This window comes from Sphaeramia orbicularis, chromosome 9 (genome assembly GCF_902148855.1).
Source record: "Sphaeramia orbicularis chromosome 9, fSphaOr1.1, whole genome shotgun sequence".
Taxonomy (NCBI): domain Eukaryota; kingdom Metazoa; phylum Chordata; class Actinopteri; order Kurtiformes; family Apogonidae; genus Sphaeramia; species Sphaeramia orbicularis.
In genome coordinates, this window is record NC_043965.1 from 35604333 (window position 1) to 35629184 (window position 24852).

Sequence of the window (24852 nt, forward strand, 5' to 3'; positions counted from 1 at the left end):
ACAGCGGTAAACAGGTTTCCATTGGCACCATTATACAATACTATCAATAAAAATGGGGAAAAGCAGTACATGGAGACGTATGATGGGCATGAAGACTAGTCTTAGATGTTCTTGCCCTTTTCATGAGGAAAAAAAAAACACCTACGGTACATCATTTCCAGTTGTGCACTTGAGGGTTTGACATCAAGCTATGATGCTCAATTGACTCAGACATTTTCCAGACTAACATTTATGAACAGCCTGGCTTCTGTTAGCCTAGACATACTGTGAATTTATCTAGTGTTAACCTTTGAAAAGAGTGGTCCTGCATGGGTGGCCAGGCATATCTGATCAGACCTCAGAACTTAAGCCTGTTGAAAATCTGAGCGTAATTTAACAATTAGACCTTTTCCCAGTCAGTGCAGAGGAGAAGGAGTCAAGGAGCAGCTTGAAAATCCGATTAAGATGTAAAAGGATCGAGCTGGGGTTATGGACATATTTGAAACACTCAGGGGGGAAATTATTTTACCAGAATAAACAGAACCCCCAGGAAAAACAAATGGGAAAAACAGCCGCCTGGGGTCAAGAGAAGTTTGTTTTTGCTTTTTTAGGTATTCTGTATGTATGACTAAAACAGCAGGAAAATATCTGTGAGATGTAATTTTGAGCATAACTAAGAGAAATAATCCAAAGGCAGAGCTTCACCACTCAGCCATTTGATTTTAATGAATGTATTAAGTGCGATTTAATGCCATTGTGGAAATATCTTTCTGCGTATTTTTATGAAAGACTGAAAGCAAATTGTCTGACAACATCACTCACCAGTTAAACTCATCACATTAAACATGCTGGGAAACTGTAAAACTACAAAGTGGTGCATATATGACATAGGCAGCATACCCACATCTAGTAAGTAGGATTTATAATATATGCAGTAAAAAATGACCTCTGATATGTATTGCTTGCAAAGCTGCAGCTGCCAACACTACAGCAGTAAAACCAGCACATGGCTGAACTTGCACCTGCACAACTGCTGTTACGAGGTGAATACATCAAAGAAACGCACTTCATAAAAATGAGCATTATATTACAATAACACAGATGACAAGGAGGCAGAGGACAAGATATACAGATACCATGAGGGAGATGTCATGTGATGATGTTACTCAACAACATCTAAATCTGGCTTCAAACAAATATGATGAGATGATAAAATATACAGATTAGATTACCCATCAATAACTCCATCTCCGTAAACAACAACAAAATGCTGCTTACATGCGGATGCATCGGTAATAACTAGAAAACAGATCAAACATCCATGAAAGGCGTGAAAATCAAACACAGCAATATCCCATTCCCAGCTTTAGGTTAGATAAAATACTGTTTTATTTATCTTGCATTCTGACATTGTAATCTTCAACAGCCGAAGATACACTACAAACAAAAAGTTAAGGATATTTCTTTTTTGTCTTTTTTGCCATTTATAAATAAAACTATGTCTGGTCATTAAAAAAATGTGTTTCAATTCAATTCACACACAAAAAGTAAAAAGTGCTGCGCAAGAATCCCAACTAAAAAAAAACAGCCCAAAAATTAAAAATATCCTTAACTTTTTGTTTGTAGTGTACAATGCGCGTGGATGGATATTACATTATAACCAAGACTCTACACCAATGTTTCAAACTGTCACCTTCTTATAGTTAAATTGCTTCAGTAATCTTTGCTTTAAAACAAACTGCCGAACTTTAAAAGTTAATATTGTTTAGTCTAAGTCAAACACTTTGAGAGCAACTCATATTTTAACAAAAGAGTAAGCCTCTTAAGGGAGGTGTCATATCCATAAAGTGAGAAGTTGTAGCCTCTCTGCTTCAGTGGGTGCCTTTAATTGAGTGCCAATCTACCTGCGTGATAAGGTTTCTTCTTAAAATATAACAATGCAGTAATTCCTCCTGTCATTTGTTCCCTTCCATATGGGGCAGGAGATAATTACAACTGTGTCATTACCGTCCTGTTCCCAGAACAGTGAGAATGAACTATATATAAGTCATCTCCTGAATTTCAAATTGTTTATTTATTATTTCTCTCATCTAGTGTAGTCATTTTTTAGGCACATCTATGCAGCCTGTGCCTAGAGTTGCCTCTCTATGTCACTCTGCCTAGAGGCTGTATATGGTGGATTATATTTATCGCTTCCATCTATTACTTCTCTTGTTAATATTCAGTAAAGTTTGTGATCATATTCAAAATGACTGAACACATGAATTCGGGCTCCAGATGTCAGTCCTGACACTTAAGCACCACAGATATGAAGCTCTTTGATTACTGCGAGCATTTATCTAGAGTCCCATTTCCACAAGCTGAATGTGTCTGCTCTATCATTAACATCGCCAATGAAAGGAGCGATGCATTGCTACAATATGTTTCAGTCATATTTCTGTTCTCCACAATGAAGTACATGTTATGTTGGAAGCAGGCGTGCTGTCATTGAACCTGACAGACAAAGAAGATATCTGTTCTGGTTGACATTATATAGATCCATAAGCAGACCTGTGTCACAAGATCTTCCATCAAGTTCACCCTGAAATTAACTTGGAAGAATCCACAGACTTGCTGTATCCACTTCAGATAATGAGTTGTGTGCGCTCGCTTGTGTCTGGGGAATTTTACACGTCCCTGTTTTTAATTGAAATGCTCTCCACTCTGCAGTCTCTATACCCAAGGGATGTCTTTTTGCAGGATAATTTCCCAAAAAGTCTCGCCCATTTCAAAGAAATGCCATGAATTGCTGATTAAGGGCGCCGAATAACCAGGCCTCATGTTTATGTCTTCTCTCATCCTTTTTAAGTTCATACAGAGCAAGTATCAAGCATTTTCAGTTTATGTTGAACCGTTACAGAGTTAAATGTCTGCATTTATTGAACTATCTACATTCTGTAAAATTTATTAAACGCAGAGAAAGCAAGTAAAATATTAGAACAGGCATATAACTAACCTTTATCGCTATTTAGGATAAATAAATAATTTCTGGTGTCACTATCAGTGCAATGTTTATTCACACCAGCACTGATTTGCAGCTTTGAAAGCTGTGAATATCACATGGTTACAAGTCCCCTATTTCAAAGCTGCTGTGTAAATGAGAAGAATATCAAGCAAGAAGCCCAAATATGACAATGTTACTCACCGAGAAAACTCTTTATAAAATATATTTTGCCAGGACAGTGAAAAAGCATTTCAGTTGCATTTTCTCTAAAAGATGAATTTGCTAAAGACATGATATCACAGTCAGTATTTAATAGTATTTAAAGTAAATAGTAGATGAGATGTTCTTTTAATAACAGCGAGACTTAAAAATACATCACTCACATAATGAAGCAAAAAATAATTTCTGTGCTCTGATCAAATGTGTTAACTAATTAAAACCACTGAATGAAAAGAAATAAATTAAGCAACATCTAGCAGTGAGGTTACAGACTGGAACCAACAGAAAAGGCTGATATTATTGTTAGTGTTTTGTTCATTCTGAGCTTTTTAGTTCAGGTGATATTAACTCAACTTCACTAAATGACCATTACTAAATGATGGAAATGCACCTTAATGCTGTACGCCACCTGCTTCAACCCATAAAGACCCAAACATCCACTGGTGACCAAAAGCATCTACTGATCTAAACTGTTTAATACCTGTTGATCCACTAATCCTATCAATCCATGTGAATAATTGGTGTAAAATGCAGTTTGTCATCTTTTCATGGCCCATTTGGATGTTCAGAGGCACTGTCATCTTCTACAACATTCATTCACCACTAAAACCCATGGAATTGGATCAATGATGATGGAGACACTTGGTTTATGTTCAGTTAATGATAGATTTTATTGAAAAAGTCACTTTTTCATCAGTTTTCTCTATTTTTGTTATAATAACCCTCAAATGTAATCTAGTACATGATCAGTAAAATAACCTATAAAGACCCAAACATCCACCATCGACCAAAAGCATCTAATGATCTAAGCTGTTGGTCCACTAATCCTATCAATACACATAAATAATTGGTGCAGTTTGTTACCTTTTCATGATCATCAGATATGACCCATTTGGAAGTTTAGAGGTTCTGTAGTGAACGTAGAAACACTGTCATCTTCTACAACATTCGTTGGATCAGTGACAGTGGATGGAGACACTGGCTTTATGTTCAGTTAATGCTATATTTTGCTGAAAAAGTCACCTTTTCTTCAGTTTTCTCTGTTTTCATATAATAATCTTTGACTTTACTCTGAGCTTTTATAAACATCTTCATGATCAGTCAATAAAACATAGGAAAATAGATGATTTTCCCTAGAAAATTCAGAGGATAATATGATGAATCACTTAGGAAAGGTTAAATAGAAAAATTCATTTGGGAACCACCACAAAAGACACACTGGGTCCTTATGGGCTGAATATAGGAAAATAGTTGATTTTCAAGGAAAAAATACAAAATAGAGAGGATAATATTGCAGTAAAAAAGATATATACATAGAAATCTATATACATAGAAACTGCCACAGAAGTAGCACTGGGTCTTTATGGGTTAAAACAGAAAAAAGGACGAAGTCTGATCTGTACTGTGAGAAAATGGTGGAACAACATGGCAGACACCATGAAAAGTGACCGACTATCTCTGTCAATACAAACAGCTCATTCTAAGGCAACAAAGACACAACTATTCTCCTTTTCACATCACTACAGCACATAAATCTAAATTCATAATTCATTACATTTGATTTCTTCAATTCAATCTTAGAGACTGGGCCTTTAACTGACTCTCATTGTAGATATTTCATAAAACCTAAATGCTTTTGCTTCTTAAAACGGCTGTACAGTATGTGTATAAAACTGCAATGTCAGTCTTCTCTGTTCGCTTCCTTTATCGTCTCCAGTGATAGTACGTGATGTTAGGAACCAAACGCCCCTCCTCCACCCAGAGACTGGATATAAGCCAGTTCCTATAGTCCATCTTTTCAATTCATGCATCCTCCACCTGCCTTCTCTGCTTCTCATCTATAAAATTCAGTACGATGATAGAGCGACTGATACAGAGACCCTTTTAACTGTGCCTGTCAAAAACTGATTCCAGTTGCTACCCTTCGTCTTTGATATGCCCGCCGATTTGCTTGTGCAGCCAAATCTGTGCGTGCCACTACTCTTCAAGTACTTCAGCCTCGTCAGATCATTTCACTTTCGCCTAAGTGCGAGACATCCAACAGAGGCAATTACGTAGAGAGATTAACTAATGCAATAGGATGAGCTGATCTCTGCTTGTTAAATGTTACTTGAGTTTTTGTTGATGATGTCCACAGAGGGAGTTTTCTGCGCTTCCCTGTTTAATTCTGCTGCCCTGCACAACAGAAGGATGTAAAATGCATAATTCTCCTTCCATTTTTTAATTACCCTTTCAAACTGTGCTCAAATTAAAGTGGGAATATGTGCAGTCACTCTTGTTAGAAGTTTTTAATGTAGTTTACGATTCACTTGGATAATAGGCAAGCTGACCCGGTCTGTCTAATTACTTGTCCCTCAAGCTCTGAACACAAGCTCTCTTGAGATATGCTGATGCTTGGGAAGCCATGTCATTTTTCAAAAGCCATTTTCAGGCTAAGACGTATGCTGCGTGTCATTGTTAAATGGTAAACATAAAATACGCATTTCAAATGTGCAATCTGCTGAGGTGTAAATCTCAGATATAGCCTGGATCAGCCCGACCTAAAGTAACAGCAAAACAATATAAGTCCTAAATTATATATGCATGGAACGGAGTGATATATAAATACAAATCATGAACATTTTAAAATGTTGGCAGATTGAATGCAAACCCTACGGCACATTTCTTAACAACACAAAGGATATGCAGAGCTGCTCCACTATGCCATATGTTGGCAGTAAGTCATTAGGAGTGGCAGTAATTCCAATGAAACAATACCTGATCTACTGCTTGTATACAAACAATTTACAGCTGCATCTCTTCTCACTCTTCTCTACAGCCTGAGATGGATGCAGGCAAACATACAGCAATGAACCATGGAGTAAGTAAACCTGAGTCCATTAAGCTTTAACAGATTGATTCACCCACTAAATAATGCAGGCATTGAAAAAGACAAATGCTCAATCAATATCCAGTTCTATTGTTACCTTTACGCATGCTGTATTGATGGATCACAGATGGACCCTCCCATCTTGTACTTCTCAGTGTGGTGAGAGAATGAATCAGCTGTATACTGGGGATGAACCAGTGACTATAGAGCAAATGGTGGAGGCAAGTCCAGTATAGTTCTTGGTCTAAACCAGAGGTCTCAAACATGCGGCCCAGGGGCCAAATCCAGCCCGCCGAAGGGTCCACTCTGGCCCGTGGAATGAATTTGTGAAATGAAAAAATTACACTGAAGATATTAATCATTTTATTTCAGGTTCCACATTCAGACCAGTTTAATCTCAAGATCAGTAAAATACTATCACAATATCCTATAAATACTAACAACTCCAAATTTTTCTCTGTAAATTTTCACTAAAACAAACTATCATTTCACAAAAATGTGAATAACCTGAACAAATACGAACATTTTGAAATGTCTGAAGTGCAAGTTCACCAAGATTCTGCCTGTAATTAAATGTTTTGTGTATTTGTAGATCCTCTGTGATATGTAAGTTGTAATGTACATGTGTAAATGAAAAACTGAGACATAATATTGTTAAAATTGCACTTAGTTTTCTTAAGAAATTTCAGTTTGTTCATGTTATTTACATTGTTTTAAAGGATAGTTGGTAGATGTAAACATTTTTTTTCGCATAATTTTACTTTTTTTGCTCTAAAACATAGAGGAAAGTTTGGAATTGACATTATTTATATATTATTATGTTATTATTTCACTGGTCTGGCCCACTTCTGAGCCAGAGATAGCTAGTAACGACATCCAATATACACCAAAGTGGATATTTTGCAAAACAATTCTTTGTGTTTAGGCCTCTTATCCATTTGTAAACACTGTTTCATGTTGCTAAAGTTTAGAATGTGACCTTTATGACAAACACCTCTGTGTCTGCTATGTCCAGTGTTATCCACAGCGTCTGCAATTTTAAGGCCAATGGTTTGTGCATTTATACAAGTTTGTAGTTGCTATTTTTGTTGACAGACATTTTGTAAAATGAAGGTTGTGTACACAGATGAAAAAGAAAAAAAAAAATAGAGGGAGAAAATATCAGTTTAGAAAAATATGTGCATCCATGTGAACAGAGCTCACTGAGTCCACTAGGGAGTGATTTCCTGTTTCATTGTGGATTTCTCACATTCTTAGAGATTCTGCCTCATTTATTCCAATGAAAGAAATAAATGCCCTTCACAGATTTCAACTAGTTCTTTTTTCCCCAAAGCCACCCAAATAAATATTTCACCAGCTGTGCATCTTCTGAACACTGACATTAAATTTTTAGACAAAGATCAGGAGAATTTTCTTGTCTTTTTTTTTGTTTGTTTTTTTGAGCTTTGTTTCTGTGACTCTTTCAGCAACAAAAACTATTTCTAAAGGAAGTCAGGAAAAAAAGAATGGAATGACAAAGTGAATGGCAATTATCATATGATAATATTTGTAAAAAAAAAAACAAAAAAAAACAAAAAAACACTAGTCACTATTATTTTGCTTTCCACTATCATGGTGTAACACTGTCTATCCCCATGACTGCAGGCAGTTATACAGGCAGGAAGTGTAATGTTTCATATCATTAGTCTTTGTATAGAGGATCTTTCATAAAAAACAGACAGATTACAGATAAAGTCGAGACAAAGGGAGCCAATAATAACCCTGAATGTCAAATACAACCAGCAGCCATTTATGTTTATTTAACAACCATTACACTTACTTAAGTTAATGCTTTCACACAATTGTATTTCACTGACTTGTTTTATTAACTGATACTTCAGTGTACTGATGAGCAAAACTATTTAATATTTTACAATTAAAACACCACGTACAAGTTATTTAATTAAATACAGTGCATGTAGGGCTTTTCTCTCGTTGTTGCATTAGACGCTGCTTCAGGTCTGAGATGCATCAAACCCCCCATCTCTGTTTCCATGGTTTCACCTGGTGAAAGCCACAGCCATGGTAAAATCAACAGTGATAGGGAAATGATTAAACTGACCTATCTAAACAGTACAGGCCTTTGAAATCCAGCTGAATGTTATTGTTTTATCACAATAATGCTTTCAATTCGAGCAGATCACACCTTACTCAGGCTGCACGATCTGGATTTGTATCTTTGTTCAGAAGAACTTTAATAAAAGGTTTGGTATGTACGGAATATACTGCATGTGCATCATATAGTATGTGATGTAAATGATCAAATACAGTTCCCTGTTTTGTCTGATGATCCAAAAGTCTGATTTCTGGTGATGTTTAGGTCTTTAGCATTGAACCAATACTGTTAACTTGATCAAAAATAACAATGAAGCACAGAGACAAATGTGTAAATATAATGAATAAATAGCATTTCTCTGTCACTAACCAATCAATCTCAAGATAAGGGTGACAGTTGTAATATCAACACTGTCAATGATGAAGGAAACAACTATTATTTATATCTACCACTGAGGTATTCTTATGAACTTGCATTCATAGCGTCAGTCTGAAAAATGTAATGTCTCAATAGGACATTTATGTCACACACGGAAAATAGTTTCTATCTCAAGGCAATAACAGCAGTAAACTATGCAAAAACCTGCAATGCAATATTATTGGGATTGTGCAATAACTGAACTGCCAGCTGACTGACAGTTAAGTGTATGTGATGGTTTGTGTGTTTTATACATTTAGAAATGTTTGCGGCAATATTAAAAGTACTAGGCATGAATTTTTATACAAATGTTTTTATTTTTTTATTATATTATATTTCAACGGAATTTTATGCTCATTTTGCAACAGTGAAATAGCATATAATTTCACTGCAGATGTACAATAACAAAAAAACAAAAAAGCACTGAATTGAATTTGAATAAAACACATACACATAACCTAATAGGTATTTTTTTAAATAAAAAATAAAATAAATTAAAACTGTCAGGATCTCATCAAATGTTCTCCAAATATCCACTTAAAATCTCCCATTCATATTGATAGTTGTCAAGGCACACAAACTGGCAGCAAATCTCAGGAATCACCACAGCAAATGATCTAATAGGGTCTATCTTAAGAAATCAACCACAGGTTTGAGGTTTAAGTAACTACAGGCCTGTTTAACAACAGTCGTATTTAAAAAAATTCTAACTTGGAGAAATGCATCATGAAATATTGTGGAAGTGACAGTGTTTGTGATCTAGCTGCAATAAGCATTGTCTTCAGTTTCAGCTCAAAACAAGGTGCTTATGGACAAAGGCCCTTACTCACTTCTAAAACAATCTGTTTTTTTCTTACTCTAACTCAAGTATATTTTTCAGCAACTACATAAGTTTGAATCATAATTACCAAATAGCAAGACTTCTACTTTTAATCCTAAATACGATGTCATGTCCACAGGCTCCAGCCGCAGTCCTCCTTAGGCATTTATTCAACCCCCACATCTTTTCTATTTAAGAAAGTATAATAGCTGAATTCCTCAGTGGCTTTAGATTTGTTCTCATCTTCAGAATGATTCAGATTATTGGAAAGGGCTCACATATGGTCAGTGCCCACTGTAATTTGCTGCTTGATGGACATGGGCACACTGGTGATTTTGAAGCTGCCAGAATGGCTGGTGTCCACAGATGGCTGGGGCTTAGCGCCACCTCATAATGACGATTCTGCCCTTTTCAAGGTGACTGCTTTTGCCGTGGAAGGCTGTTGCCCGGGGGGACAGAAGTAAGTGCTACAGAGGTTTTGTCTTATTTGTGTGGTTCTTTATTTATTTTATTTTATTTATTTATTTATTTATTTTTAACAGATCTGACAGCCCCCACACAATACACTTCATACTAAGCATATGACCTAGCACCAGGAAATTATTGATGGGATGTAGTATAAATGTGCTAGGAGGAAATAAATGCAGCTGCTGCTCCTGAAAGGACAGTGCTTATCAGGAAATTACCCGCTTTGGGCTTATCAAAGCAGCCCTGATAACTCACTGAATCCTACAGATGACATTAGCATTTACTGTAACATCAGTGTCAGGGCCTACAATACCAACATGCAACTGGACTCTTTTACAAATCTGACAGAAGTATATACACTCGGCAGAAAGATGTGTGAATGTCATGTCTTTTTTTTACAAAGTGGCCAAAATGTACCAAGATGAAAAGAAATCATTTATCAGATGGGTCCATTCTGTGGTGCTACAATTCTATGGAGAAAGGAAACTGTCAAAAAGATTTGTGTGCATAAGAGAGAAATGCGTGCTTATTATTCTATAGATGTACAAAAAATAAATATTTGTAAACTCTTCAATGAGTTCAATCATACATAAAATGCATTGTGGGCTAGATCTACTAAGATCCCAATTTGCATGGACTAATTTGCGTGCGCAGTCTAGAATTTTGCGTGTGGTGTCGAACCGCAGTTTGCAGGTGATTTACTAAGATTGCTTGCGCAAATGACAACAAGTGCAAAGTCTTGGAGACCACCCTATTTAAATGAGGATTTTGTGTGTGCTACTGTTTGTCGTCATGGAGACAATACACAGTAAAAACTGCTCTGGGATACACTAGCACTAATGGCTACAGTGTGCTGAAATGATCCAGATGCAAGGAAATGTAACGTTGCAAGGAGTTTTGTCATAAAAGGTATTGTATGACTCCTCCTTGTGACTGGCCCCAAATCAACCCCTAGTTCACCTAGAAGTTCTAAAATGGCATTGCTGGACAGTGGCGCCTGATTCATTTTAGAGGTGGGGGGGCCGTGGGGTTGTTGGACTGAATGACTGTCAGGCGCATATAATTTTGTCCCAGGGCAGCTGTGGCTACAAATGTAGTTTACCACCACCAGAGTGTGAATGTGAGAGCGAATGAATAATGGGTTAATAATGTAAAGCGCTTTGGGTGTCTAGAAAGGCGCTATATAAATCCAATCCATTATTATTATTATTATGTCCAAAAGATATATATAACATAATTAGATGAATGTATTTAAAATTAGATGTAATATGAGGTCTACGCATTTGTTCCTTAGTGTGGATGTGTTAAATAAATTACCATATCTTCCTTCCCTGCTTTAATCTAACCCAAAATGTATGATACAGCTATTGTTGAAAGTCTGATGATAAATATGGTAAATACTGAAATTTTAAGAGTCAAACAAATGACAAGGCAAAGCTCAATACAGCGCTTTTCATAAGAGCCTGCATCACCTTTATCACTCCTTAACAAATCAGCATCCATCCAATTTTATCCTGAGTAAGCTGCAAATCCATAGTTTTGCTAGGTTAATCAACCATGTAAAACTGTCCAGGTTTCATATTTGTATCACTAGGGCAGATGTTTTCAGAATCGAATAAAAGCAACACCTGACTGCATCTGCCAACTGCTTTGAGGCAGCACCTGTTATTGCACCACCTGAGATGATACTTAGAAGGTAGATTCACAGCTTTTTCATTAAGCAAAGTTACCATCTGGAAAAAAATAGCTAGACTGTGAGAGAGTGGTGAGCAGCATAAGATTCAGCATTAGAAGGACTCTTAGTTTTGCTTTGCTCGGCTGGCAATGAAAAGCATTAATTTACTTTTTTTTTTTTTTTTTTTAATACATATAAATTGTATCTCAGCTACTTTTGTAGAGATCTACAGTTTTAATAAGATGTGAAGTAATCCGAGGCAGTAGCAGTAATGAGCAGTAGAAATGGCTAAACAGAAAAGCTGATTATTCCTGGATGCTGTAACTTCAGCTGCAGTAACAGCTGATGCTTTACAGGCACAGTGGGACTGCAGTACATCTGTCACCAACAACAACTTCAAAATGAAGATTCACACTGTACACCAGCCCACAGCATCCTTCGCCCATTTTACAAAGTAGCTTTCCATTTCCGATGTGTTATGGAAATTAATTTTTGATTTATGTGTGATTTTCTATTATATACATAAAACTGATGAACAATAAATTGAAACTCAAAATGACGAATGTGCTGAACTGTTGTGCGGTAAACTATCCCCACATCGTAATAACTCTGCTTGAGGTGTTACTTGGGACCGAGTGAAGTGTAATTATGTCCCACTCCTGTCTAGCTTGTGGTTTTCCTCGACTTTAATTAGCTCCATTCTCCTCACTACAAAGAGATCATGACCAGATGCCTTGAGGCCCGGCCCAGGTGGTTATGGAGATGAAACTTCAAAGAAAAAAAAGATCATTTTTTGGTTCATTACTTCTGAAAGGAGCTCCTGGTGGGTTTAATAAATGTCACAGAGACAAGCAGGCTAGCTCATGAGATCATTCTTCAGTTTGTTGGATTTGGAAATAACTGATGGATTGGACTTTTGTAAAAAGGAGACAGATTTCATAAAGCATCTTGGATGGCTTCCTGATAGCAAAGTGAGCACATGGGCATATTGTACGTGGTAAACCAATCTACACTCAGATTAGCCTTTTTGTTGGCAGAGAGGAAGTTGCCATCACATCTCAACTGGCATAAATGTTTATGAAGAACAATACTATACTGACAACCCGAGCCAAACGAAGTCTGTTTAAAATTCAAGGAGAAAGACATGACTGAAGGAGGAGAGACTTTACAGCGCTGTGATAACATTACAGTGCTTTTGCAGATGTTTTTTAGAAAAGATAACTGTGATACAAACACTGCTAAGATATATATCAAATATATTACAATGGCTGGTGACAATATTCTGATTTCTATAACCTTCATCTCTTTTACATCTAATACGAATCTTAAATGTTTTCAATGATGTGTTTACACATGGTATTTGTGCCTGTTTCTCTGTGCTTTTCAGACATATTTTAGTATTTTACCATTATAATGAATGCAACCAGAATAAAAAATGAAAGAGATAATCAAAATACTATAAAAAGAGCAATGGCCCCCATATAATACATTTTCCCACTGCAGATTTAGCACAAAGCTGATTGTCATTTCCTTATATCTGTGTTCATAAGCTCCACATTTCCCAAAGGTTTTAAGGGAAATTACAAAAATAAATAGGAAGGTTTCACTCTAAATTGAGCTTCAGAGGAATGAGCAGGGGAAGCTGCTACAGGGATGACCTCCGATAGATTTGATGTACTATTACATTTTGAGGACAGAGTTACCACAGTATAATACCCGTACCCACAGGAACTTGGAAATGAAAGGCAACGTTCTGGTCTCTTCAGACACTATATCAGCAAAGACTCAGCAAGCAGGAGGGATGGGAGACACATTACGAGATAAAGTTTTATTGACACCTCAGGTAGAATTCATCATTTTAATCCCGAACCTTTTTTTTTCTGTTTGCCAAGGAACAGTAGCAGTAAGCAGTATGTTCTCACTTAGACACTGCATCATTTAAAAGATTATAGCATCCAATGTTTGGGCAAAGAAGAAAGGTTATGTCAAAAGGGTGAGCCTTATCAGTAGCTGACAAAATTATATAACAGCAGTCCTACAGAGAAGCGTGTACATGCAGTATGTCATATAGATGGTGCTGGGAGTGTTTTTACATATCCTCTGTTTGGGTCTCTGCAGTTTTCTCTTTCTCAGTTCATTTCTTTTCATTTACAGGTCCTGCCCTGTAAATTATTCACAACCAGAAAACTTCAGTGAGATGTATGATCTATTTTCTCTTCCCTTGGTTTTATTTTATTCTCTTCCTTTCAGAAACAACACCACACACCGTGCTATCTACTGTATAATCAGCTCGGCACGATCTAGCCTCCTTTCTGCTTACAAATAGGCCAGTGCTTTGGATCCTGGAAGCCTTTCTACCCAGAATAATCTACAAGAGCTGCAACTCCCAGTAAATTATAAATACGCCATAACCTTTCTGTGTGAACCCTGCCTTTCATCAGCCCCCTGTAGTCAGATGGTGCTGGGCACACTCTGCTATTGTGAGCTGCCCTGGCTAATTGTTAAACATGTTCTTGTCAATCAAGCCTATCCCAAATGGCAACTCCTCAGCCGGCACTACAATGAGCTGCCTGAGCCGCAGTAGCCTTAGAGAAGTAATAGCTGTCCACTCGCCAGAAGCCCATCTCCATTCCATTAGCGGCTTTACAATATGAATGGCTGAAGCTGCTTGTTGACTGCAGACCTATTCAAGCTTGTACATTCAGTGAATAGCTCCTTTCTGTGGCATGTGTTTCATTTCCACACAGACAAGCCAAATAGGAAGAAAGGTAATTGCATTTGCAATGGCATTGTGTTCACAGACATGAGGCCATATTCTCTTCATTTCATGAATCAAAAGAAAAACTGTAAATACACTGATATTCTTACAGGAAAAAAGACAGAGCCGTTGAGCAGCTTGCATGTGCGAGCCAAAAGGACTGCACAGTTACACTATATCACACAGTTCAATACAGTTGTTCTAACTTTATTTAGCAGCTGTAGCGGAATTGATCTCCTCCACGAACCCCATCTAACTGAGCTACATGGTTTGTTAGGTGCATATAAGCAGCTCTACTGAATGGGAAAACACTGTGTAACCTTGGGGGGGGGGCTGTTGGTTATCATTCTGTAGCAACACCAAAACAGCTTCAGATAAAGAGACAAGAAGAAGAGTTTGGTGATTACTGTCCATGGCATAAGATCATTACTTATAAAAGAAGAATATAATGACAGCGTCTATCATGGTTATCAACAACTATAATAGTCTCCAAAAGAACCACTGCAGTGATCTATAAACGAAGATCTTTTCTCAGACCTCCATTCAAGAGGGTGTTCAAAGGCGGCCTGGCCTTCAGAGATGTCATTCAAGCCATCTCAAGATTCTGAAATGGATGCAGGGACGACATTAAATGAAGGAGCGGAATCTTTCAAGCATTTCTCATTCCAATAAGCCAAGGAGTGCGTTTAGATTCAGAATGGTTCCACTCGGCTGGAGAGAAACATTTTCTGAATTTAAACGCTAACCAATTCTTCACCAAGCCCTTCGCTCACATGAAGCATTAAATTCAACTCAAAGCAGCAGCAAAAGAGATTTACATTTTCCGTATACAGGCTTTAGAGCCTTTGGGTTGGTTGGAGATTTGCATTAAGGGGATTTTTTCTCCTCTACTCCCATCTAAGAAATTCTAACGTTGCAAAGTTTAATCATGGCTTCTGTTGACGCCCCTGGGTTTTGTATCTTAAGCTGTATCCCTGAGGCCGGGAAACATAAGGAAACCTCATCATAAGCTTTTCCAAAGTCTGAATATAGATTTCACAAATCACTCCTACCAAGTCTGTTCATCAAAATATTACCCCCTCAAATATTGGATTTGTAATTATGGCTTTTGTGTGGCATTTTTGGTGTAGAAATGCACAAAGAACCCCGTAGCTCTGAAGAAATGCCTCATTAAAACAAGAACCAGCTTTCCTTGGAGCAAGTCTCCGAGCAGTTTCTCTGCCTGTTTAACACATTGACTCTTAATTCAGTTTAAAAAGAAAAATGGTGCCTATTTATCTAAATCTTTGCCTAATTTGACACATTTAAAAAAAAAAAAAACAACACAGGTAGAAATAAATGTGTCTTACCCTCATGCCTAACTCGATGTTCTCGCCTCCATAGACCTCCATGCCAGGATCTAGTAGACCGATCTCGCCAAAGTATTCCCGATCAACCACAAAGGAGCAGCCAATCATAGCAGGAGTTCTGTATGAGCAGAGAGAAGCAGCATTTGCATTTTTATAATCAAGACAAGAAATAGCGATCATGAAATATTTAAAAATAATGAGTACAAGTTTGCAAAATCATGTACAATCTGTACTTATTATAACCACAGACTTATGTAGATGTATTAACAATGAAAATATCATCCAGATATGATGCTATGGTACAATTAATATATGCATAAGTTCAGACAAGGAAGGACGTAATGAGCAGTCAAGAAAAGACAGAGGGAAATGATGACAAAACTTATGTTGGAGCACTGACTGAAGTGTTTGATCCAAGTGTTACTACGTCTTTCTACCTGAGAGACCAAAGTGCTGAATGCAGAATAATAAAACAACCATATGGAGAAGAGTCTTAAAGAGATCAGCTGTAAGACAGACAGGAATGTCTCTTATCCAATAAGAAGGAATTTGTTGCCTTTTGGGGATGCCAAGATGTTGTACAGCATTACAGCGGCAACAATTGATTTTTATGTACACTTGGGGAAAGCAAAACAAGCTGTTCACACAACACTGACATTATTATTATCACATTAAGTAGCAGTTGTGATAAACCCTCTTGCAAATCCAGCAGACAGGTCTTTTCAGTCCACTCATGAATGTCGGACGTAATGTTTATGTTCTTTAGCTCTGATTTGGGATTTGCTGACTCCTGAGAAAAATAGGTTCACCAGCTAGTTACTAACTTTGTCTGTCGGCAGCGGTGTGTTAGACAGGTAGTGCAGAGTAGCTTTAAAGCTTTTTTCTGCTATAAACAATGCATTCAGCTGCCAAAAGGAGAATCTATGAAATTGACAGAGTGAAGCTGTGGGTCATAAATTCATAACTCGGACCTGAAAACACACTTCAATTCAAGTTATTGAATGTTAGTTTTCATCAGTATCAAGTGTCTCATTACACACATAGGAAATAAAAACAAGAAATGAAATATGTGAGGTGCTTCAGAAGATAAGAAATAAACCTATTCCTCTTTCTAAGCCAGTATAAAATACAAGAGTGCAGTGCATTTTTATATAAATCATATATTTATAAAACTCATATCTAAGCAGAAGACCTTCAGGGAATTGTACAGAAAGGCACACAAATTCACCATTAACCAGCTGATTATTGACATACAGATTAGTATGATCTGTAAGGACACTTTTTCTTAGAATAAATCCTTAATAACTTATTCATAGTAGGTCAAGAAACTGTCATACATGAAATACAACCTTAAAGGAGTGACATAAACTGTACATGCTATGCATGGGTCTGAATTTTTCATTAATTCAACTCCACAGGTCCATCTTCAAACCTATTTCTGAGTAATGACACCAGAAAGGTTGTTTTGAGCGCTGGCCCTTTAAATGCAAATGAGCCACTTCACACCCCACCCAATCCAGGTTGCTGCTCCGGCCCATTCAGACACTTGTGTTCGTTAATACAACCAACAACTTAACATTTCAGGTAATCACCTCAAAGTTTGGACATATTTTCAGTATGGACTACAACCGCTGCTGCTGACAAATGATTATGGATTATGGCTGCGATACTCGGAGAAATGTTCGTCAGAAGTCTTGACCTTATATGTGCAAATGTCATGACGTAACTAGTTATAGACGTAACAAATTAAGAGGGAATTAGAACAGTTTGTAGAAATCCACTTGATTTTTCCCAAAATGAATATAAAGATAGCTTTGCAGCACCTGAAGGGTTCAAATTCAAACTTTTGGAACTATTAGGGTCCAAATACACAAATAAATGAACCAAAGATTAATAAAAGTGGGTGTAGCAAAATATGACCCCTTTAAACTGCCTTGTATGGACCTGACAGTGTGCTAAAACAGTTAGTCATTCTTATGTAATAGTGCTGAGTCCGTATGGAAATAAAAATAAATACAACTACAAGTGTTAAAAGTATACAAATTGCTCTAAGTTAAGTTTCTGTTACTAAAAGTATGACTCCCTAATAAAAAAGAGGCATCTTATTTTGGAAAACTGGTAATGACTGGCGGTCAGTGACAGGAGACAAGTAACTTTTTGATCCCATTAGAATTTTCCATCATGTACTGATGTGATATTTGTTGATTTCAAATCTGATTTTATGTCAAGAAAGTCAATTTGCTGTGAAAATGACAAAGTGTGAAACAGCTCAGTGGACTGCATCTCTTATCATATGTGATACATATCGCTGACACCAAAACAGTCGTTACCTCAGCATATTTCACTTCATTCTTTGAGAGGGAAGTGAAAAGTACAAAATAAGCAAAAATATTTCCAAGTCTGTTCATGTTGAAGCAGCTCTGACCAGATCATGAAAGTTATGATGATGTCACCTCCACTACTTCAGGTGTGTAGTTTTTCTATTTGCTGTTTTTACACAAAGTATGTTACTTCAACAGTTTTACAGACTTTCTTAAGTTGTAAAATTAATTTGGTACATGAAACTCACATAATAATGTATAAATCATGGTAAAATTACTTGTGTCTTACCCTTAAGTGTTATACAGTTTTTTTTCCTACAATAAGGTCCCATGGGGCACAACTGAAAGGGGCGGGACTTCACCTCTCCACAGAAATTTTAAACACATGAACTGCATTATTTATAAATAGGACCCTACTGTTACACTGTCATGCTGAAGGCATAATAATTGCTTTATGGAGGGTATGCACGTGACGTCACCGCTAGCGGAAGTCACAGCGGTTAAGCCCACTGAGTGGCAGAAAGAGGGAGATGAGTAGTACCATTGGCTTCAATACCGTCTAAACTTAAGAACAGTATTTAATAAAAAATGGGGAAGAGTTGTTGTGCGATTGATTGTATGAACAGGTTTGAAAAGCAGTCGGAGCTATCGTTTTACAGACACCGAAAGACAAAGAAAAGAGAAGTAGATGGATCCACAAATCCAGGAAACCAAACCTAGACCTGTGGATCCCGTTTTGTGTCAGGTAACATTAATTTATGCTGTATTTTTGGGTCAAATTAGACCTTAAATTATGTATTGTTTTAGCGAACAGTACTTCTTAGTAAAGCTCTTGGTTTCACGATCAGATCTTTCATGGTTTTTGTCTTCATTTTGTGATTCTGAATCTTGTGCTCCTACATGATTAGTAAACTAACTTAAACTGAGGCTAACCTAGTTTTTCAAATACGGGGGTACTGTAGCATAAAGCTACAACAGTGTATTAGGGCCACGTAAGAAAATAAAAACGCTTATCACTATGAGTTTAAAGTCGTAAAATATCGCTATAAAACCCATAATTTTATGAGAATAAAATCAAATACAAAAATAATCACAATGTTATGAGAATAAAGTCGTAGTTATAAAAAAACTCATAATTTAACAAAAATGTCATTCGTTTATGAGATTAAAGTCATCATATTCCGATAATAAAGCCATAATATTACAAGAATAATGTCGTAATTTAAAAACAGGTGAGAAAAATATCATAATTTACAAGAATAAAGTTGTACCCTGCTCATACAAAGCAGTAGTGTCTGTGTTGTATAAAGTGCTTGATATTAATTAGACGTAAATCTCCTCAGTACCAGTAGATCATGCATATATTCACTGGGGTCAGTACATGGTCTACTGTAAATGCACTGTGGATCAGCTGGTTCCGGGCCCTAATTTTAGCCCCTGGTTGTCAGTGATGATGAAACCATGTATATTTGTTTCAGTTAAAAAAAAAGCGTTGATCCCCTACACCCTGGATGTCAGGATATGCGATTTCTGTCCACACAGGGCCGTTTCAAGATATCTGGGGGCCCTAGGCGAGAAAGTAAAGTGAGGCCCCTAATACGCGAAGATGTGGTGGTCGAATCACCGAAGAAGAAAAATAAAATCCAGATGCGATTTCCTGTTTTCTGGTGCATTTAATGAGTCATGAATTACTCTGTATTACACAACACAGAGTATCCACCAGATTGTAGTAAAGGACATAGTGTCTTCAATTAGGCATTGTTGATGGGAATGACACAAATTGTCATTACCAATTGGCGCTGACAGAAATTTTAGCAAAGCGCCTAAAAAAGAAAAAAAAAAAAAAAGGCATTTGGTGAGTAGGCTTACTTTTGTCCTTATTCTAGAAGTATATGATTAAAGTGTGGAGGATTTGATAGTAACTTTGCAGGAGAAGAACTTCACTTCCCATAATGCACCAAAATGTAACGTCAGACCTCATCGGCAAAACTACCTGAGCACATGGTGCAAAGTGTTGTAATGTGTTGATGGGCAAGTGTGGGAAATATAGATAATTACAGAGTTTAAAATGTAGGATTGTGATTACATGGTTCACAGACATGATTCACAGACACCACCATTCATTTTTCTGATGTTGTATTTGAATATTCTGAATATTTGACGATTTTGAAAAGTGTTGTAATTAACATGTGGACAGTCCACATTAATGTTCATGGACCACTTGTTCTTTGGTAGCTCGTACGGATCCATGTCCAGTCCAACTGTCCTTAATTTAATTTCATATTTCACATTTTCCCGGTCTTGCTGTGTTTACTGCTATACTCCGTCATGTTGAACAGGTTGGTTTTTGCCACTCAGTCTGACTTAGAGGGGTGTGGCCCGGGGGGGGGAGTGACGTATGTGCATACCCTCTATACTGACTAATATACAGGGTGGGGAAGCAAAATTTACAACGAACATTTAGTTGTTTTTTCTCAGCAGGCACTACGTCAATTGTTTTGAAACCAAACATATATTGATGTCATAATCATACCTAACACTATTATCCATACCTTTTCAGAAACTTTTGCCCATATGAGTAATCAGGAAAGCAAACGTCAAAGAGTGTGTGATTTGCTGAATGCACTCGTCACACCAAAGGAGATTTCAAAAATAGTTGGAGTGTCCATAAAGACTGTTTATAATGGAAAGAAGAGAATGACTATGAGCAAAACTATTACGAGAAAGTCTGGAAGTGGAGGAAGCAACAAAAAAACGTACCAAAGCTTCTATTAAAGCTCTCAAATCCAAAATCCTAAAGGATCCAACCAAATCCATGAGAAAAATGGCAATTGAACTTGAGGTAGACAACAAGACCATTAGAAATGCAGTAAAATATGATTTGAAGATTTAAATTCTCATGACTTTCAATAAAGTAATTGGTCATACACTGTCTTTCAATCCCTGCCTCAAAATATTGTAAATTTTGCTTCCCCACCCTGTAGAATTATAAAATATGCTAATAAATATCTAGTTAACAGTGAATATGTGCTGTAATATAAATGTTACTGGATTTAAAAGAACTATTAAAACCTCCTGAATTCAGCTGGTAGAGAAAGAGTGTTTTCCACAAAAGAAAACTGTTACTTGCCACCTTCCTAAAAGAAATACTCCCACTTTAGCGGCTGTCCCCCCAGGTCTGCTTTTCAGTACCATTATCTGTCAGCTCTTAAGTGCTATGGGACAAAGCCCAATACAGAGCATTGCATTCATACAGAGTCCTGGGCTGGGTTATTCTGTTCTCTAAAGTGACCAATGAGTGGCTTTTTTTCCTCTTTATGAAATGACGCCTGGGGCTGGTTCACCATACTTTATTACACACACACACACACACACACACACACACACACACACACACACACACACACACACACACACACACACACACGCATGCATTGAAAGCAAAGGAAAATGTACCACTTCAGTTTGAGAGACACGGCAGTAGGAAGGACTATAAAGCTTCAGCTGCATTATGATTCATTGACTCTGTATTAAAAGAGTGCACTGCAGTGTGTGAGCCAAAGAGAAAAGGTGCTTTTAGGTTTAAACCCAACATAAATCATCATCTAAACCATCACCAAAAGAAGCTATTGTAAAAATCCCTGATCGGTGACTAAACATATCTCTAATAGATGTACATAAATCTATCAAAATCCTTACATTCCAAGAAAAATTCTTTTACATTACAGTCAAAGATGACACTGAATGATGCCTGATATTTAAAGTATATTTGTAATGTTTGAATGTATTATTTTTATTCTATTGTTTTTATTTGGTAGTGGTTTATTGTTCTTATTTTTATTTTTTTTTAATTGTATGGCTTTTCATGTTTTTTTAATCTATTCTTGTATTTTATTCTTTTATTTGGGTTTTATTTATTTGTCTGTACAGCACTGTTTTATTTATTGTACAGTTCTATGTCTTTTAATCTATTCTGTATTTTATTATTTTATTTTGGTTTTAATTATTCTTCTGTTCTTTGGACCACTGTTCTTTGAGCCACTGCGGTTGTTTTAAAGTGCTTTACAAATAAAGTTGGATTGGACTGGATTGGATCTTTAGGATTGAAGTCAAAATTAAAAAAATATTTGAAGAATGTTAGCCATTTACTTTCATGATCACCATAATCCATCACAGCTTTAATGGCTGTGTTAAATGACAATATGGCGCTATTAAATGAAAATTTTACAGCGTTACAACATCCGAATTGCACACTTTGGGCTGTAGCTACCATACTGTCAAATCTTAGCTAAAATACCTGTGAATATAATGGTTTTAACCGTCATCCAAACAGCCACCAATGAACAAAGGCATCCACTGATCTAAATAACTATTGAACCATTAAAACTATGAACATATATAAATAATTCAGGTAAAATGCAGTTTCCCAGCTCCGTCTTGAATGCATCTTGTTTGGATATTCAGAGGCCAGTGTAGTCTGACAAATAGTGGCTACACATGCTTGTTTTTACATTCAGTTAATAGGATATTGTGCTGAAAAGGTCACTCTTTCCTCAGTTTTCTCTGTTCTTATACATGGTCATTCAATTACAAATAGGAAAATGACTGCTTTTCATTGAAGCATGCAGTGGACAACATAATAAATGGTGATAAATCACTTAGGCAAGGTTAGATGTACAGAAAAAGTCATCACAAAAATATTTTTAGGAGCTTAAAGGTTGATTAAAAAAACTGGATTGATCACTGAAATAAATCCAGCATCATTCATCATATGTTGTTTCCCCTTGAGGTTAAAAGAGATCAGTTTTTTTGCTGTTTAGTCAGTATCTGCACACATCATTAGTAGTATGCTAACACTGAGACCTTCCACTATCATTAGGTTATAGGGGTAGAAGTTCTCTGGGTCACTTGGCCAGTTCTTTAAGAAGCAACAACAGTGTATTTGCAAAAATACATAAAAGTGAAAAAATAAAATAAAAATTGGAACGTGCACATGAGAAGAATAAGAATCTTTATTTTCTCAGTAAGTTCACACACAAAAACATGCACCACACCAAAATTTATCCTCTGCCTTTAACCCATCACTAGATCATGCATATATGCACCACACCTGCATACTAGGAGAAGTGCGCACGCCATATCGGGCGCCCGAGGACCAAAGTGCCTTGCTCAAGGGCATATCACCGATCCAGGAATTTGAACCCGCGACCCATCGGTCACAAGCCGACTCTCCAGACATCTAGACCACGGTGCGCCATGCTATTGTAAGGTGAGGGTTCGTTGGTGGCTGATGGTTCACTCTTTATAAAATGAGACAGCAGGATGGAGTTGGATTTCTTCTTGAACATTGCTTTACACTACACAGCAGCTACAGCCACCACACCTCCTACCACACTCTCGCCTGACTGAACTGACCAATCAGGAGCTAGCAGTATTTTGATTGGTAAATATAAGTGATTTAGAAAGGCAGATTCGACAGATTATCTTAGCTGCTTGTATACTACAACTGAGAATATTTAAATGTGTAAATAATAATTCTGTAAATGTAAATAGTTAATTGGGTAAACACTGCCAATACATTTTTAACAAATTAACTTAAATACATGAATTAACTTATTCCCTGTAATATGAATTTACATCACTGATAAACCTTATATTTCCTCAACATAAATTATCTTCACTTCTGAGCCCTAAATTATTAAACCAACTAAATCCCTACAAAAGAATATGCCACATAAAAAGACAAGTAGTTTTGTCAATATTTGCCTTGTTTTGCCAATGCATTGGCTGTTCCGAGGGTCTTGTTGTTTCGTGTGGCAAAGAGGACTTTAAAAACTTGAAGAATATGCAAAAATAATAAAAAATTAAGAATACAATCCTATGATGGAAGGAAGGAGAATAGCAGTGCAGAATACTGCACTTATTCTGGGCTGCATCCTCTCAAACAGGCTACTTTTTGGTCCCAAAGTTATGTGTAAGAAAAGATTCAAGTAACATAGAGGGCATTTTCACACTGGGTATCCAAGTCTGTATCCGAGCATGTTGGATTCTAAAGTCCACTTCATTTTATCAGTGTGAATGCAAGTGTTCCATGTGCGAGTACCGTACCCAAGTCCAGCTGAGAAGGTAGTCCTGGGTACGGACTGCGTGGATTCCAGTACAGAACATTGCCGTGTGAAAGCAATCCGTACCCGAGACCGGAAGTGACCTAATCACTACTCCGACAACGGAAATGGCCAAATCACCATGAGACCATAGACTGCGCTCCTGTTGTCTCCTGAAAAAGCCTCGGGTCCATGTGGCACGGGCTTGCCTTATCAACCACATCACTCAGTGATATATCAGGGACAACGAAGGTCGCTCTTCTTCTCTTTGCCTCAAACAGGCTAACAGATGGAAAAGTATTACCCGTGAACAGAACAGTAGCTCGGCTGATGACGTAAGGATTTGTCACTTCCGCGTTTGTTGTATAGCTACAGAATTCTTTCTGTCAAGGGATGATTTGAGTCTCGGGATGATGTGAGTCGTGCATGCGTAGAAGCATTTATCTCTGTCAGCCATCTTTCACGACTCGCTATGGCAACCTTGCTAGGACAAATGACTCACTACGGAGCTGCGATTACCCTTCACTGCTCAGTTTCCCCCAGATTTAGATCAAAGCATTTGTCAACTGGATAGGTTCTCAGGCTAACGTTAGCAGCATGGTGCTAGCGGCTGCAGACCGAGCCTCAGGCTACTGGTTAGCTCTTAAGCTGTTCGGCTAATGTTAGCAGCGTGGTGCTAGCGGCTGCAGACGGAACCTCAGACCACCTATTCCTGCACCTACAACTGGCGTGTCAGTGTGACCTGTCCACCTGGATGGACAGGGGGTTCCTGTTTGCACGTCTCAGCTGTGAAAG

At 37.2% G+C, this 24852-nt stretch overlaps 1 protein-coding gene across 1 annotated transcript in view; it reads right to left on the reverse strand.

The window, feature by feature from the left end:
- galnt9 (polypeptide N-acetylgalactosaminyltransferase 9) overlaps positions 1 to 24852 on the reverse strand; it is a 106078-nt gene that overhangs the window by 25554 nt on the left and 55672 nt on the right. The window contains exon 6 of the mRNA XM_030144054.1: positions 15633 to 15750. Coding sequence (XP_029999914.1) covers positions 15633 to 15750 — 118 coding nt within the window. The remainder of the gene's footprint in view (positions 1 to 15632; positions 15751 to 24852) is intronic.